At 46.0% G+C, this 17064-nt stretch overlaps 3 protein-coding genes across 4 annotated transcripts; 1 reads left to right on the plus strand and 2 right to left on the minus strand.

Annotated features, from left to right (window-relative positions):
* Window positions 1-20: 20 nt before the first annotated feature.
* On the minus strand, window positions 21-7270 carry LOC6493802. 2 transcript variants are annotated; one of them, XM_001958434.4, is made up of 7 exons: window positions 7058-7270; window positions 5144-5452; window positions 3094-5089; window positions 2617-3021; window positions 1093-2560; window positions 929-1022; window positions 21-869 (listed from the first exon to the last, which is right to left on the minus strand). In XM_001958434.4, exons 2-7 carry the CDS (start codon window positions 5442-5444, stop codon window positions 529-531), a joined length of 4605 nt encoding a protein of 1534 aa, XP_001958470.1. In that variant the 5' UTR covers window positions 5445-5452; window positions 7058-7270; the 3' UTR covers window positions 21-528. The 2 variants fall into 2 exon arrangements, with proteins under 2 accessions (XP_001958470.1, XP_032310838.1); XM_032454947.2 differs by lacking the exon at window positions 7058-7270 and having other exon boundaries at window positions 5144-5541.
* Window positions 7271-7432: 162 nt separating this feature from the next.
* LOC6506140 (DNApol-eta) lies at window positions 7433-10680 on the plus strand. Its single transcript, XM_001958433.4, has 3 exons — window positions 7433-8000; window positions 8065-8561; window positions 8627-10680. The coding sequence occupies exons 1-3, from the start codon at window positions 7569-7571 to the stop codon at window positions 10326-10328; spliced, it is 2631 nt and encodes an 876-aa protein (XP_001958469.1). The 5' UTR covers window positions 7433-7568; the 3' UTR covers window positions 10329-10680.
* On the minus strand, window positions 10662-14424 carry LOC6493801 (organic cation transporter protein). The gene is made up of 4 exons (XM_001958432.4): window positions 13717-14424; window positions 12048-12151; window positions 11036-11987; window positions 10662-10977 (listed from the first exon to the last, which is right to left on the minus strand). Exons 1-4 carry the CDS (start codon window positions 14176-14178, stop codon window positions 10777-10779), a joined length of 1719 nt encoding a protein of 572 aa, XP_001958468.1. The 5' UTR covers window positions 14179-14424; the 3' UTR covers window positions 10662-10776.
* Between the last annotated feature and the right edge of the window lie 2640 nt (window positions 14425-17064).

Below are 17064 nucleotides of genomic sequence, written 5' to 3' on the forward strand. Positions count from 1 at the left end.
GAATTAAAAATATCACTTGATCATGTTTTCTTGTTATCAGTGTTTGGGTGAGGGTAGATAGAGAGACAAACTACATAAAAATACTTCAAGGGTACTAAAGCTTAGTTCAAATTAAATACAATATGAGACTCGTACGAATACGAATACGGATTCGAGTGGAAAGAACGCCCAGCAACTTTCCATCGCCTAACTGGTTCAATATGGCAAATACCGCATCAAAGCGGTAGAGTTTCTCCACCGCATCAGAGCGGTGGAGTTTTTCCCCGTCTCGCACAATAAATCTTCCCTAGATTAAGTATCCGAATGTTGCGTTTGAGTCACACAAAACTGTCAATAAATAATGCCTCGTTACGGGTGTTCCTAAACCTACCAAATACATGTCGTAAATAGTGCACTCTAAACGGTGAATACACGGGATGCAAACAATATACCGTGTTCTCTACGACGCTAAGTTAATATCAATCAATCTCATCGATTTGCAATGTGATAATTATGCTTTAAACTGGTTTAAAGTGGAATGCAGCCCGCCTACAGGTTGTACATGGGGTTACTGGTGGCGTCAAACAGCTGGGTGCCCGTCGACTCGATCATGGACCTCAGGGCGATGCTCCGCTGCTTGGCCACTGCCTTGCGCAGTGTTAGCTCGAACACATTGTCCTCGTCTATGTTGTCCATCGGCATGTGATCCCTGGAGCCCTCCTTCCGATCCGGAGTCATAAAGACGAGCTCCTCTTGCTGGTAGAGCACACAGGTCTCAGCGAATTCCTTGGCGAAGTACTGGGCTGTGTTTCGGTTCTGAATAACTTCGCTGGGGAAGCACTGCAGTAACTCCTCAAAACTGAGTTCCGTCACTAGGTTGTTAAGAATCTCTGAAAGTTCATGGAAAAATATTAAAACTTAAAGGTGAAACACAAGAGTGTCCACAAACCTGTAAGATAGGCCTTCCAATTGGGCAGCGCCTCCTGCTTACTGAGAATCTTTCGCAACAGGCTCTCCCAGTGTTTTGGTGTAAATCCACATGACTGCAATCAAAAACACTATTAGTATTGTTCCTCTAAGGAAAGTGGTACTATTTGGTATTAATGCACTTACCTTGCCATACTGCCAGAGATAAGTGGGACAGAAACCCAGTAGATAGTTGATGGCCAAGTTCTTGGGCAATACGATTACCAGGAAACTGTCAATACCCATCAGATGCGGCGACTTTTGTATGAATGCCAGAAACTCGGTCACAATCTCGCGATCCACCTTGCTGGAAGCAAGTAGGCTCTGGATCTTTAGGGTGAGGGCTAGCAGCTCGTTGTGCCAACTGAGGAAGCGCACTTCGAACTCGCCCTCGTCCTTGTTGGGGTAGCTGAAGTCGCTGCGCTCGAAGGGCGGCAGGCGGTTCAGGTACTGCGGCCTTTCTAGCAGACAAGGAACGGGTCGAATGTAACTCTTGATATGGCGATCGTATTCCTCGCCCTCCGGCAGTTTGTAGTCGGGAATTAGGGGTACGTAGATCAGCTTGCCGGCCAAGGGATCGTTGGGACTCTTAACGACCGGTTTGTGGCAATAGTTGGGTGCCATGCCTAGCATATAAGAGATGCACTCCATGCGCATATTGATGAACTCTTCGCGGCTCGTCTGCTGCTCCACATCTGCGGATTGCAGGTCGGTTATGTGATCACTGAGGGTCTTAAGCCGGCCCATGTACATTCGAAACAGAATCTTGAGGCCCTTGAGATTAGTGGCTGCCGCATCATCATCTGGTTGCGGCTGGGAGAGCGATGCATTTGAGCTGCGCTTCTGAAAGGGGGATGCCTGTTGTTCCTGCAGCTGATCGTAAACAATTCGCTGCTGCCTGCCACTAATCGAAACGCTCGTCGAACGCTCATCATGCGCCGAGCTGGCACAAGAACTGGACAACGACTGGGCGTCTGCTTCACTGTGAAGCGACGGTGCCCGCGAACTGCTGCACTCCTCGTCGTAGTCGTCATCCAGCTGCGGAGGAGTTTGCGACCGAATCTCGTGAGGCTGCAACACGGAGCTCACATCGAAGATGTCATAGTAATAAACCTGCAGCACGGTAGCCAGAACCTTCTGCGATGTTTGGTAGCCTTTCTGTCCAATGTGACAGGCGATGAAGTTGAGGAAAAGAGGCAACAAAACATCTAGTTGCAGGCTATGCTCAATGCAGAGGGCGTGAATGAAGACATCGCTGATGGCCTCTACCAGGGCTGGCTGCTCGTTGGTCAGCAGAATCGTCTCGCAGAAGTCTGAGAAGGACACTATGGCATTGTGAGTAGGCGTGCTGTTCCCAGACGGCTTACTCCTTCCCCCGGCGGCTCCCCGGCGAAGCTTTCCGTTCTTGTCCCTGGAGTTGGACGCCTGCGAATCAGCAGATTGCGGCTGGCGTCGCTGGTAAATCACAGTGCTGTCGTCGAAAAGGACGTTCTTGTGACGAATCAGAGAAGTAGCCAGGCTGCGCCTTGTGGACTTGGATACGGTTTCCTGGGCCAGCAAATAGTTGGACATGCGGGAGGCTGTCACGGCCAGCAATAGGTTCTCGTCGGGGGATCTAAATGCGAAAATAGGTGAGATAGTGTACACCAAGCAAGTCTGTTCGTCACTTACAGTTTGTTCAAGTACTTAAGGTAGTTGATTAACTCTCCGCTCATGGAGTCAGCCACAACTGGCGAGCTGAGCATGATCTGGGCTATATCCGACGGGGCATGCTGGATGAACATATTAAGGAACTCCAGCGAAATGGGAACTTGCTGGTAGCCCTGCGGAATTACGCGGGCAGGCGTGAAGCAGGGCCGAACTGTCTGGTTCAGGAAAGCAGATCGAGAGCGATCCGTTCCCAGGCTGAGCAGAAAAAGCTTCACCGTATAGATCAGCCCTGCCAGTTGTGTGGAATCCTCTGCTTCTCCACTGCTGAGAATCTTCTCAAAGTAATTGTTGTAGATGTCAACTAACTGGAGCTGGCACATTTTGTAGAAACCTGTAGCCTGCAGGTAGACCTCCTGCTTGGTGGAACTGCAAAAAGGAATTATATGTATGACTTATATGTGTGATAATAGATATAGTTCCATTTAAAGAGAAACGTACCGTATGGAGAAATCTGCCAGCTTCCGGCAATTAGCGGAGAACATTTTACGCAAGAGCTGCTCTCGCTCAACGCCGAGCCGCTCACCCTGGAGCGTGAGACTGAGCCGTAGCATAACGTGCGCCTCCTCCATGAGATCGTAAAAGTTGGAGCTGCTCGCACTGCGATACGACTCCGCGATGCCCTCGAGATCCTCGATGATGCACTCCACCCGGGGCACCTCCAGGCTGTACAATGTCCATTCGTTGGGCACCGTCGCTGAATGGGAGGCACTACTGCTTCTCAGTAAGCTGTTGTGCTTGGCCTTGGCTTCGGCCAGGAGTCGGGCGGCAATGTTCTTCTTGACAGGCACAATCTGTACACCGGACACCTCGCTAGTGCTTCGCCGCTTGTGCTGCTCTAGCGCCGCGTTCGTAATTAGCACAAGCTGTTCCCGGTTCACACAGACGAACTGGACATGCATAAAGGCCGCCAGCCCCACAACCGCAATGGGCGAATTCACGTCAGGGGCGGACTCCTCCGGGAAAAGGCCGCCTAGCGAGGGATACTCGAATCGGTTGTGAAAGAGCCTGTGTCCGATACGCGATGTGTGCGTCTCCACGGATTCGGAAGTCACCGCATACACCACATAGTCGTTGAGGTGCACCTGGATCACAGGGGCTGTGAAGCTGTAGCTGGCGACGGGCTTCTCGTTTTCGCTTCCCCACTTTCCTTGTGAAGAGAACTGATACAGGTAGCCATCGACACTGCTGGCCACAAGAAGAGCGTGTCCCACACATCGCTGGTGCTGAGCCGACTTAAGGGTACGGCGGTTGACATGCTTGAACGTGGTTACCGCACTGGGGACTTGCTGGTTCCCCATGTCATACTCGTCGTCTTCCAGGTCCGCGCCCTGCCCGCTTCTCTGGTAGATGGCCTTCAGGTCCATGCAGCGAAAAATGTCCAAAACACGAGGCTGAGCTTCAGAGGTCTTCATGCAGATCTGCAACAGCTTGCGAATGTCGTACTGAACCGACGCGTCCTCCAGGTGACTTCCGCCGGCAATGCCTCGCACATTCATGGCCTTGGCTTCGTTGACTAGCTTAATCTTGATATCCGCCGCCCGCTGGGGACTGATGGTGATCTCCTGATTGTCATCCTGCCCTCGGCTGCCACCGCCATCGATCTCGTCCCATTGGGAGCGCAGCTCCGGTTCGAATTCTCTGCCATAGGCGTTGTTTACCAGCTTCGCCACATTAAAATCCAACGGGGACCGACCCGGCAGTGCCCCATTTAGAACCACAGGCGCCTTTCCGCTGCTGGTTGACTGCAGGGAGTCGCTCTCACAACTCTGTTGGCTGTGGCTGGAGCTCACCCCGCCTCCTGCACCACTAGCACTGGCTTTGCTGCCCAAGCTAAGCGACTCCGACAAGGGCTCGTCCCCGCCTCCGAAGTCGTTGTCTAGGCAGCTTACGTCCTGCCCTCCACTAGCGCGGTTTGCCAGGGCATCTACCACCTTGAAAGCAACACAGTATCGGTGGCTCATGCAGGCAATAACGTTCTCCGCTACAGAAAGTCGCAATGGCACGAAGTTAAGCTGCACGAAAAACTTAAAGGGCAGGAAGTCGATGAAGGCGAACCGCGGCTGGGTATTCTCGTGCACGCACTGCGTGTACTCGTACAGGTAGATCCTATCCCGGCTGCTGACAATGATGTTGCCCGAGGTCTGACAACACTGAACCAACTCTGGCGGACTTCGAAGCGGCAGCTCGATAACGTCGATGCTCTCCGCCAGCGGTGTTTTCGGGGTGGTCATCGAGGCTATCCGGATGGTGATGGGAAGCTCGTTTAACCGGCTATCTGGGAACTTCCAGAAGTTCGCGTAGATGCGCACGAACATCTTGGTGTCATCCTCGGAGCATACAGTATTGGTGTTGCTGCTCGAGGTGCAACTAATGGTGGAAGATGAATGGACGGGGCTGCCCGCCTGTTCCTTCTCCAGGGTTAGCAGGTACTTTCCTGAATGTGAATGCGTTTTAGTTAATCTATTTGGTACTCAGGTGTGTTTCTTACCCGCCTCGCAGTAGATCAACTGGACTACCTCACCAACCGTAGCCAAGGTGTTCCTGATTGGTGCTCGTTCATCCCCTCCTCCGGCTGGGGCCTCACCCGTCGCCTCTGGAGCTGTTTGTCCCTGCTCTTGGTTGTCCTCCAGGGGATTCTGCTTGCCCGCTATGTCGTAGATCTCGATGAACTGCTCGGCACTGCTGATGGCAATCCGGTTGTTGCCGATCAGACTTGCCGCCAGGATGTCGCCGTTCAAGGCGTACGTCTGCTGGCTGGAGAAATTGTAGGCCTGCAGGATCTTCACCATGGCTGTAACTGAAAATAACGCCGAATTTTAGTTAACTCTTCCGCAAATACAACGCCCTGGCCAGAGCAGAGTGACTTCATCGCCGGACGCACACCGACTGATGGTCTCATGGTGAATCAGTCGGCCAGTGCGGAGAATTCTCTGGGAGTGGAGAGGAGAGAGAACTCTGAGTGGGAGTGGACAGCGCGCAATGAAAGGCCACTTAGCGGGAGCTCGGTCAAGTGGATGTTGTGTTTGCTGTTGGGGCAGGCAATCATTAACATAATTGTGTGCTTATGCTGGATCGGGGAAAGGGAATCTAGCTTATAAGGGCTAGCTCTTGATACTAGACTCTCTCTCTGGAAGAGGCGGGCCATAAATTTTAATCAGCTTTGTGAAATTGATATTAATTACTATTGGAATGCAAGTCACAGAGGAATAATAATTATTACATCCCCTAAAAGGAGCCATATCTATAAGAATTCATTGCTTCCATTTCCATAAAATAGAAAAAAGGATATAAAAGATAAAATTCCAATATCTTTAAAAGTTTTAGTTAGTAATTAATATTTTTTATTTATTTATTATAAGAAACATAAACAGTTAAAACAGTAAAGAATTTGTTGAGCCAGTAAAACAGTAAAGAATTTGTTGAGCCAGTAAAACAGTAAAGAAAATTAAGCTGAGACTTTAAAATAAAAAAAAACTTAAATAGAGGCAAAATAGTATTTCAATGTCCTAATATGTATTTTTTAAAAGACAACTTAAAAAATCATTTATTTATCAAATCTTTTAGTGGGAACTATACCCTCTATAACCTGAACAAAGCCTGCGTAACTCAAACAGGTAATGAGACTACACCAACTGGACTGGGGGATACTATGTCAAACGCAACGATGCCTTAAAAGGGCACGGAATATTACAATAGGTCAGTGCTGCACCTTCTGCTTCCGTTAGAATTCCTGTGGTGAGCGACCCTTCACCCTGCGAGGCGTAAGGTAAACAGACTTGGAATTAGGTCACGAAAATATACCCGAACACGCCCTTCCTTCCGCTCTCTCTCCTGCTTCCGCTCCCGCTCCCGGCTCCAGAATGACCACCCGCACCGGCTTCCTCCCCTTGACTTGCGTTGACAAACATGGTCATGGCGGTTTGAACAAGGGCTAGGCCACTCGGAGGCTCCTACGTGCGGTCACCTAATTAAGCCGTTCAGGACATCGCTGACCTACCCCCCAGAAGTCGCATCAATCAAAACAGTCGTGAAAGCGGTTCGGAACAAGAGCAGGGGAAATGGCTAATGCCGGAAATAGAGAACGGCACACCGAGGGAATCTATTTCTGGTCTCTGGTCCGGCCGATCAATAAATCCTGCGATAATAATCCGTGCATTAACCCAAATGAGCCCGGGCAGTGGCCAAGAAGGCGTAGTGTGGGGGGTGTGTGTGTGTATTTAGATTGCATTTTGGCAGCGGCTTTCGGCAGAAAATCAATATCACAGCACATGAAAGCAATTTTCACTTCAGGCTTGATTCGATAAGAACTTAAAATTGAGTTTAGTTTTTCAGGCGATTGTAGGCGGTTTATTATTTTCAACCTCTAAACAAAACCTACTTCCGGGCTTAGGGAAACACTCACATAAACTTTTTACACGTTTATTCGATAAGGCGTACTTCCTTAATAGTTTGAAATTATTATTTTAGAGGATTTTGAGGATAGCCATTGACTGCACATATCCATTTTCGAATTTTCACTTGTTTGTTTATATTTTTCTGGGGGAGTTCTGAACTTGGTTCTAATAACCGATAGCTTGGATCTATGAATCGATAACTTGGATCTAAATTTCAAATAAATGAGTGGCAAGGCCGTGTGCAGTGCTGGAAAGTGGAGAAAAACAAATATTTTCGAAAATTTCCTCCCCTGTTTGGGACTAGGTGGCAGCACTGGGAGGAGGGCCACCTCCACTAGGTAGCATCCCTTTACCCGATTACTTTTATCGGACACAAAAGTTATCGGCCATCATCGCCATACACAAATTTGGCCAATTCGATGTATCGATATGTCTGCCAACCTCTAGAATCGATCGTGCGCGCGCGGTTCTGGCTAATAATAAAATATACAAATAAACAAGCGGAAATAACATGAAATCATGGCCACTGCACGAAGCCAAATCAGCATGCAGAGCAAGTACGACCGGGTGGTACTGCTGGTGGACATGGACTGCTTTTTCTGCCAAGTCGAAGAGAAACAGAACCCGGAGCACCGAAACAAGCCCCTTGCCGTGGTGCAATATAATCCTTGGCGCGGGGGCGGCATCATCGCAGTGAACTACGCGGCCAGGGCCAAGGGAGTCACCCGGCACATGCGCGGCGACGAGGCTAGGGATCTCTGTCCCGAGATCGTGCTCTGCCAGGTGCCAAACATACGCGAGAAGGCTGACACGAGCAAATACCGCGATGCCGGCAAGGAGGTGGCCAACGTCCTGCAGCGGTTCACGCAACTATTGGAGCGCGCATCCGTGGACGAGGCCTACTTGGACATAACTGACACTGTCAACCTGCGGATAAAGCAGATGGAAAGCGTAAGATCTGGCCAATAAAGAAGTAACAGCTAAGAAATGGTAATCTACGATCATCCTTTTTCAGGGAGCTTTCGCTCTGAAGCCGCAGGAGCTAGTGAACACTTATGCCGTGGGTTATCCGGACATCGGGGACTATGTGAACAAAATCACTAATCGATTTTCCAACCCCTACATTGAAGACGAGCGATTCCAGCTGTCCTATGACCAGAACGACCTGCCTGCCGTCCGGCAAAGCGACATCAGGCTGCTCATTGGGGCCGCCGTGGCCGGCGAAGTGCGGGCGGCAGTGAAGAAGGAGACTGGTTACGAGTGCTCTGCTGGCATAGCACACAACAAGATTCTGGCCAAGCTGGCTGCTGGCCTGAACAAACCAAACAAGCAGACCATCCTCCCGCTGGGGGAGATCCCTGCCTTTTTTGACTCTCTGCCGGTGGGCAAGATTAAGGGTCTGGGCGGAAAGTTTGGCGAAGTGGTGTGCGAGACAATGGGAATCAAATTCCTGGGTCAACTCTGCAAATTCTCCGAGGCTGAGCTGCAGCGCAAATACGACGAAAAAAATGGGTGAGTCTAGGCCTACTTTCCAACTCCAATATCAAATACCCATCCTATATTCCATTTCGGCGCAGCACCTGGCTATTCAACATAGCACGAGGCATCGACCTGGAGGCAGTCACACCGAGGTTTTATTCAAAGAGTATTGGCTGCTGCAAAAAATTCCCGGGACGAAATAACATCACAGGACTAAAGTCGCTCCAACACTGGCTGGGCGAGCTCTCCTCCGAGATTAACGAACGGCTGGAGAAGGACTTCATAGAAAACAATCGGAAGGCTAAGCAAATGGTGGTGCAGTACATCCAGGACATTGACGGCCACGAGGTAGCCAGCTCACGGTCCACAGCGCTCAAGGACTACGACAAGGAGTCTTTGGCCAAGTTCGCTTTGGAATTGATCAGGAGTAACACCAAGACATTCTTACGCGCTGGATGCGATGCCGCATTAAATAACGCCATAAAGTTTCTGGGAATAAGCGCGGGAAAATTCGAGACAGTGTCCAATGCACAAAACAAGCTGCAGGAGATGTTCGCTAACCAGGCGGCTAAGAAACGGCGCGTCAGTGGAGATGAGGCTGTGCAGCAGCCCAAAGCCCAACCGGAAACGAAGCCCAAACAAACCGAGGAGTCGAAGATGAAAAGTTTCTTTGCCAACTACTTGCAAGGCGCCAAAAAGGAGGAAAAGAAGCCCGCCTCCGATGATGCTGAAAATATTCCGCCAGAGGATGCTCCCAAGAAAAGTTTCTTTGACGAATACAAGCAAAAGCTCAAGGCGGTCACACAGGCAGAAAGTGGAACTCCCGTGACCTCCACGCCGCCAGAGTTAAAGGGAAGCTTTTTCGCTAAATATCTCCAGCAACAAAAAGAGGAAAAAACACAGGATAACGAGGCGATTACTGAAGACTCTTCCGATTTGCAAGGTTTGGCTGAGGAGCTGGATGCCATAGAAGCTAATAACTCGAAGGATTTCGATGAAGACACTATAGAGGAGTCAGTGCCGACTGTGGAGGCTGAAATGTCCGTGCCAGAAAAAGAGGTCTTGGTTGAGCCTACAACCGTAAAAGCCAGTGAAATTTCGGAAACTTCCACCCTCGATTTTCCAAAAGAAAATCAATCTATAGCTGAGCAACCTCTCACGGAAGAGGAACTAAAGCCATCTACCTCAAAAAGAAAATTTGATCAAGTTGACTACAAGGAGACGTATGCTGAGTTTGCCATACCAGAACTTCGTAGCGACCTTCTCCCCACGGTCAAGTGCGATCAGTGTGGTGCCCAGATACCAGACGATGTCCAGTACCTGCAGACTCATCGCGACCACCATTTTGCACAAGAGCTTAGTCGCCAGCTAAAGAGCGAGCAGCGAGAGGAGCGTCAGCAGTGTCGGCAGAAGGAGGCGCCCAAGCCGACCCCTCCCAAAAAGCAAAAGAAGGTTGCAGGATCAGGAAACACCACTGTATCTCAGACCAACAGCATCGCCAAGTTCTTCAGCGCCAAGCCAACTAATGAGCCACCACCCAGCGATGTTCCCATGGAGCAGTGCTCCGAATGCAAAGCGTTCATCAAGAGTGTGGATATGCCAGAGCACTTGGACTACCACGTGGCCAGAAACCTGCAGCGGGAGCTAAACCAACAGGATCTGCGCAGCCGCAGCGCAGCGTTGGAAAAGGAGAAATCCTCCCCGGGGCAGTCCAAGAAGCAAAAACAACTAAACAACACCATTGGCGGCCCATCCAGGGGAAATAAGACCATTGCCCAGTTTTTCAGCCAAACTAATTAAAAGTGCCATTGAGTCTCTTCTTTTATTTTAATTGCATTTGCTTGATCACACTTTGGCTCTTCCGAAGTGAGAATAGGATATAAGCTCCCATAAGAATTTATTAAGAGTAGTATTTGTTTCTTCATTTTCATATCAAATCACTAACCACATCAGCAGTTGTCTGCTTAAAAAAACGAGTGAATAGTTTATGTATTATTTTCAAGTATTCCGCTTTGAAAAGCCATTTATTTTGTTTTTTTTTTTATTTGTTTGCATTGTTCTATTATTTTAAGTTCGCATAATCCTGAATGTTGACCATTACCAAACCGAAAAATAAATCAAAACCCATTCTTGTTATGGCTAGAATAGAATATTTATATAAGGATTATTCTTAAATATATAACACATTTGAAGAGAAATGTCTTTGTATATGCAGGTTGCCTTAGACTAAGATTGTACTGCTGACTGGTTACTGCGGCGGACTTGCCGGTGCGACTAGATCGAGGTCCTTGCCTTTCGAAGGTTTCTTCTTCACGCCAATGGCGTCCGCCTCCTGCACCGTGGTGGGCAGGACGACGTTGGTGGTCTCGGGGAAGAACAGGGTGAGCAGACCGCTCACGATGGCGGCCCCGGCAAAGAGCATGGCCGGAGCATTGGCATAATACTTGGCCTGTTTGGGAATAGGAAGTATAAAAAATTGAGACAACCAATCTGTATCCTACACTCACCAGAAGCGGCGTTTGGGGCGCCAGCATCGAGCCGAATCTGCCCATCATCGAGCAGAAACTGAGCAGGCTGTTGCGCAGATTGGTGGGGTAGATCTCCGATGCGAAGAAGTACAGCACCTGGAAGCTCGCCGTGATGGTCAGCTTGCCCACCAGGAACAGGACCAGCTCCAGTACCGGCTGCTCTGGCCCGGTGAAGATCGTTCCGATGCAACAGAGGCCGCTGGCGAGCATCAGGCCACAGAGGGAGAAGCGCCTGCCGAAGCGGTCCATGATGAAAAGCGGCAAGAAGAAACCGGGGATCTCCACTAGCGCGATGTAGGCGAAATTGTTATACTTGTCGCCATCGAGGAGCACCACGTTGAGACTGAGGCCGTAGTAGACCAGCACGTGGACGATCCAGCAGAGGGAGCAGTTGGCAATCCGCCACTTGAAGTTTTTGAAGGCCTCGCGGATCGGAAATCTGCTCTCGGCCGACTGTTCCAACTTGTCCCGGTTGGCCAGGACGAGCTTGTCCAGCATACTCTCCGAGAGCTTGCGCTTGTTCACCTTGGCGGCTCGGCGCAGGATGCCCTTGGCCCGATCCTCTTTACCCTGGCTGAGCAGCCAGCGCACGCTCTCCGGAAGGATCCAGAAATAGGCCACCAGAATGAGCGAGGGCATGTAGGTGATGCGCAGCAGTATGCGCCAGTCGGGAAAGGCCTTGGCGAACATGGCCAGGGCAACCTCCCCCACGGCGTAGAAGACCGTGATGACGCTGCAGGCCAGCACTCGTCTCCGAGGTCCCACCAACTCGATTCCGATAACGAAGCAGGTGGAGTACAGCGTGCTGCTGGTCATATTGTCCAGGAACTCGAATACCAGGAACCACGCATAGCTGGGCGAGAACGAGCGAATAGTGCCGATCACGGCGCCCATTATTCCGCCCAGGGCGATCGAGAAACTCCGTCCATAGCTGGCGGAGAGTTCGGGGAATAAGGTGGTTGCTAAGGTACAGAGTATAAATTCAACTCACCGATCTGCCACAAAACCGCCGATGGGAATACCGAAGAATTGTCCCAGGTTGTTAATGGTGCCCACCATAGATAGCTTCCATTCTTCATCGCAGAAAATTCCAAACTAAAATAGAAGTTATGGAGAAATTTCCATTATGATGAGTACATTTTTATTCTTGGTTTTAAAAATGTGTATTTTCAATAGAACTAAAACTAAAATAATTATAGATTAGGATTTTTAAATCATAAGAATCCCAATCCTTTAACTTGATACTTTTTATGCGTTTCGTAGATCGTTTCATAAAACTATATTGAACTCTTTTACAGAATAGAACTACACTCTACACTTATAGAACAGATTTTTAATTTTTAATAATTTAATATTTATAAAATAAAATAAAGTCATCGGTCCAGTATTTTACTAGATATACATATATGTATTAAATTTTGATTGTTCCGATGCATGTTGCTGTTAATGATTCACACTTCCAAAGCAAGAAGCCTGTCTTAACTCTCATTTCTTCCGTTTAGTCTTTTTTTTAAGGGATACAATAATAATTTATAATAGACCTTGAAAATAAAGTAGAATAATGTATGCATATCCCACCCAAGTTGGAACCTATTAAAGGTAATTGCAACCTCATTTGCCTGTGAATATCATAATCTGTATTTTGTTTATTCTATGTTGTAATGGGTTTGCTCGAGCTAACGGCTACTGAGGCACTTATCTACCAGATGCTGCTCGTACATCATATCTGTGTGTCCAATTGTCTAATAAATCTGATAAAGAACGTTCTTTAATGCTCGTCAGACTACTTAAAAAGCAGCTTCCGACTTTTTGATAGGACCCGTAAGTAGTGCCCAAGGGTGGGCCATCTTATATGACCGTGAAAAGCGAATTTGTTTACCTTTAAGTGGTAAAATTCCTCAATTAATGGTTATTAAGTAAATGTTATAAGTTTGTTTACCTTTGGACCTGATCAATGGTATCTTTGTTGATTCAGCTGACGCTCATGCTGTTATACTTAATGGTTCAAGCTCAGTGCTTAATCAATACATTAAGAGGTTTACGGCCCTTTACTGCAATCATAGCTCGTCTAAGTGAAGCCGTTTCGGGCCCCGTCTGAGAGTCCCTCTTCGATTAAGATTATAAACTAGTCAGGCGCTTATCAGTGACATATTTGGCCACAATCTCAGTTTCCGACAACCCCACGTAGAGGATATATCAAATAAATAATTCATTAAAATCACTGATAAATAGTTTATATTGATTATGCTTGATCCCTCCAATATATAACGCAATATTAATTAAATTCCAACAGCATGTCTGGCTAATGAATAATTTCACAATTTTAGGAATTGGTATTTTTGGAATTTGTTGATTGTTGGACTTAATCAGATGGATTAGTCAACGATCACATTGTATATTAACCGATTAAGCACCCCTTCTTATCAGGCAATTATGAAGTGATAATTAATAGTAATTTTCCATTTTTACACCAGAGTTACAAGCTTGCAGTTTTTAAGGACTAATTGAGGATTAAAATCTGGCTAGGCAGCATGTGCCTTGAATCGGCAGACCTGTTATCAAAGTCCACATGTGCCCGCATTGGATTTGAGAGTCTGGAATGAGGTGGTCGTAGTACCTGATAACAGCCCCCCCATTGAAGGTGGTACTTTGATACTCACGTCATTTGAAATCGTTACTTCATCATCGCGAAAAACGAATTTGTTGTCTGGACAGGCTATTGCCTTCTTCTCCTCGTAGTTTTCAGCCACACAGATGTCCTCCAGCAACGACTGGTTAGACTGGGAAAGGTGGTTGTTGGTATACCGATTGCAGGCATCCAGGTCCTTCCCGTTGTGGGGAATACTGAACTCCGTGTGGTTCTCGTAGTAGGAGCTATCCGCCGAATCACACTCCGAAATGTGGCATCGGTGCGTCACGGTGGCTGCCGTGAACACATAGGTGACCGAGAACATGGCGTGGAACATCATGGGAAGGCAAATGAGCACGAAGATGATTAGCTGGAAGCGCCCAAACTGGCCCAGGTGCTTCAGGATGGCGTCCAGGGTGACGTCCTCCGAGTCCTTTGGCAGTGGTTGCACCTCCACCGTCACCTCTGCGGCCGGTGCTTCGCTGGCCGCCATTTCTCAATCGCTAATCGGTAATTTGGTCACAATTAACTCGCGTTTTTGGTTTATTTCAGCACTCGTACGCGTTTATTTTCATTTACAAAATGTATATGTACATTTATTTTTACCCCGACGGCTGAACACTTTCGCGATGCGTACGGCACAGTGACGCGCCTCGAACTGCGATCCGGAGACGGAGATCGGAATCACTATCCACGAGCCAAACACCGAGTGGAGGCGATCGCAGTCCGTCGCCGAGTGAGAATGCTCGTACCGCCGACCAACTGTTGAGCGCCACCACCCCCAACCACCTTGATAAGGCTGCTGCTCCAATGGGTTCTGGTTGCGGTTGTGGTTTTGCTTCTGGACAGGCTTGCCGGAGAGATTGGACCAGCACTGCGGTCTGGCGGTGTGTCGGCGCTGGATTGGCTGCACAAACTGGCAGATTCGAATAAGGTGATGGGTGGACAAAGTCCATGCTTCGATTCGAAGGAGCTGCTTCTGTGAAATCTCCGCACAAGACCAAAATCTTCAGCCAAAGCTATTCTTTGTTTAAAAACTCTTTCAGTTAGAAAAGAATCGACTAAGATATTCGAATTAATACCAATATTGCACTATTTCGTAAACTGCTAGGCTAGACACATCAAAGTACAATTTAATCTTATCAAATAACTCCTTGAATTCGATGGATCATCAATATAATTAAGACCAGGATTGTGTATTAATTTATTGTGGCAATAAAAAAGTTTATAAGTATGCATGTATGTAAAAATTTATATCTAGACTGCTCGTCTATATCTCTCAATAAGTAAATTAATTAGCTCTAATAACAACAAATTATTATGTATCATTATTTTCTCAAATAAAACAATCACAATGAATAAATCACAAATGTATAAAAAAAATTAAAAAAAGAAAGAATAAATCCAATTCGATGTAGCAAGCATAGAGTATTGGAAATTAATTATTAAAAATAAAAGAATGGGAACTTATTTTTCTTTAAATTAGAAACTTTACGATTTTGAAATTATGGAAATTAAATTTTTTAATAAAATCAAGAATTAATACATTAAAAAAAGACTTAATACTAAAAAGGAAATTTAATCGTAAAACCTTTAATGTATTTATATATTTGTGTTGATATTTATAATTCATACGGAACACTTTCCATGGTCACGTGTCGCTAACGTGATAGTTTATGGGATTTATATTCCATTTCTTGGCTGGCAGCCAAAACATCAGTTCAAACATTCAATCCCATAAACACTTAGTGGATTTTATGACATTTCTAAAATATATTTATGGAAACAATGAACCAGAACCAGTGCCTGTGGTTTTTATCTTATAAAAGCTAATTATGAAGGGCAGTACCTATCTTATTTAACCAGCCAAGTAATACCTGCAAAAAATGTCCAGAAACTAGAACGAACTTGATTTTAAAATAGCCTACAGTCGACAGTGAGACACATTGCTTGAACTATAATAAAATCTAAAACAATGGCTCATAAATTAAAAATAATTAATTAAAATATTTTTCTAGGTGGGAAGCCCCTCTTCTTCGTGAATCTATTTATAAAATTTAAACATTTTCTATAGTAGGAACTAAGTAGTGGAAATTATTACGTATACGCAGGGTTGACACTACTAGAATTAAAATGATATTGAAATAGGGTCATTTAAATAGTGGCCTCACTATACTAAATTACTTTAGAAGCAGGTCGAGATTTAATTATGCAAAAAAAGTGTTTTCCCAGAATTGAGTTTGCATACGATAATTGTAACGTTTTTTTCGAAACGTGATTGAGTTTGAAGAGCGTAACGCCTCGGTTCTCATATACCTGGTCAGGTATTAGGCTGTCAAAATGCGATCGAATTCCGTTTTTGTTTCATTCAGGTTTCGCCTATCGAACGCAATTAGCGGCTAACAAATCGACGCATTACGTGGGGACTAAAATAATATATTTGCTCACGCCCGAGCAGTGGTCTAGTTTGATCTCTTTTTTCTGAAATTTTTTGTTTGTTTATTAAAGAGAGGCCAGCGGGCACATAAAATACATATATTTATTTTTGTATGCTGCTTATAGGTTTATGAATGAAGTTGGCGGCCTTTTCAGCATCCATTGTGTCGCCAGCTGGCCTCTTGCCATACGCCGTTTGCATTGACAAAATCGAAACAATTAACACAGGTCGTATACTTGTTATCCGTTCCATTATCAGCGATATCGTACCGTGTGTTCCATTTAAAACAATATAGAATGTGAGGAAACTGAAAATTAAATAGCCCTGAAAAAAAACACAGTTCGGGTTTGTTTTGAATATATCTAAACACATACCTTTATTTAATGAATTCAAAAATTGTGTTAAATTCTTTTTTGGTTTTATGTTCATATCTTTGCTCTTCGCCTTACTCAAGTGGTACATTTTCATGATCAATATCTGCAATTTTCTTACGACTTTCACACAGATAACATTTGTATGATTAGGTCTGTGTGTGATTTGGTTTGAATTAATATTATTCTTTTTATTAGATTTTCATTGGTTTTCGAAGTAAAAATTCGACTCAAAAAACATTTATTCAAAGAACGCAACACATCTATGTAGCTTTCAAAATCGATCTTGATCTCTTACAATTATCCTTCTGGTTGGGTAAACTTGCAGTGATTCTCTTCGTGTCTGATATGATGTGGTATATGTATGTGATAACATAATTGATTTGCTTATATGGGTTGTTCGATCAACGGAAATTCTTTCAGCGATATATGCCATGTATATATAGATATATATTTTATATAGGTGTGTATATGAGTTGTGAGTAAATGCGTATGCATTGTTAATAATAATCATAATCAGTTAATCAGTTTAAATAATTTCACTTAATAGCTTCGTTTAACTCTATAAATT

This window comes from Drosophila ananassae, chromosome 2R (genome assembly GCF_017639315.1).
Source record: "Drosophila ananassae strain 14024-0371.13 chromosome 2R, ASM1763931v2, whole genome shotgun sequence".
NCBI classification, from domain to species: Eukaryota; Metazoa; Arthropoda; class Insecta; order Diptera; family Drosophilidae; genus Drosophila; species Drosophila ananassae.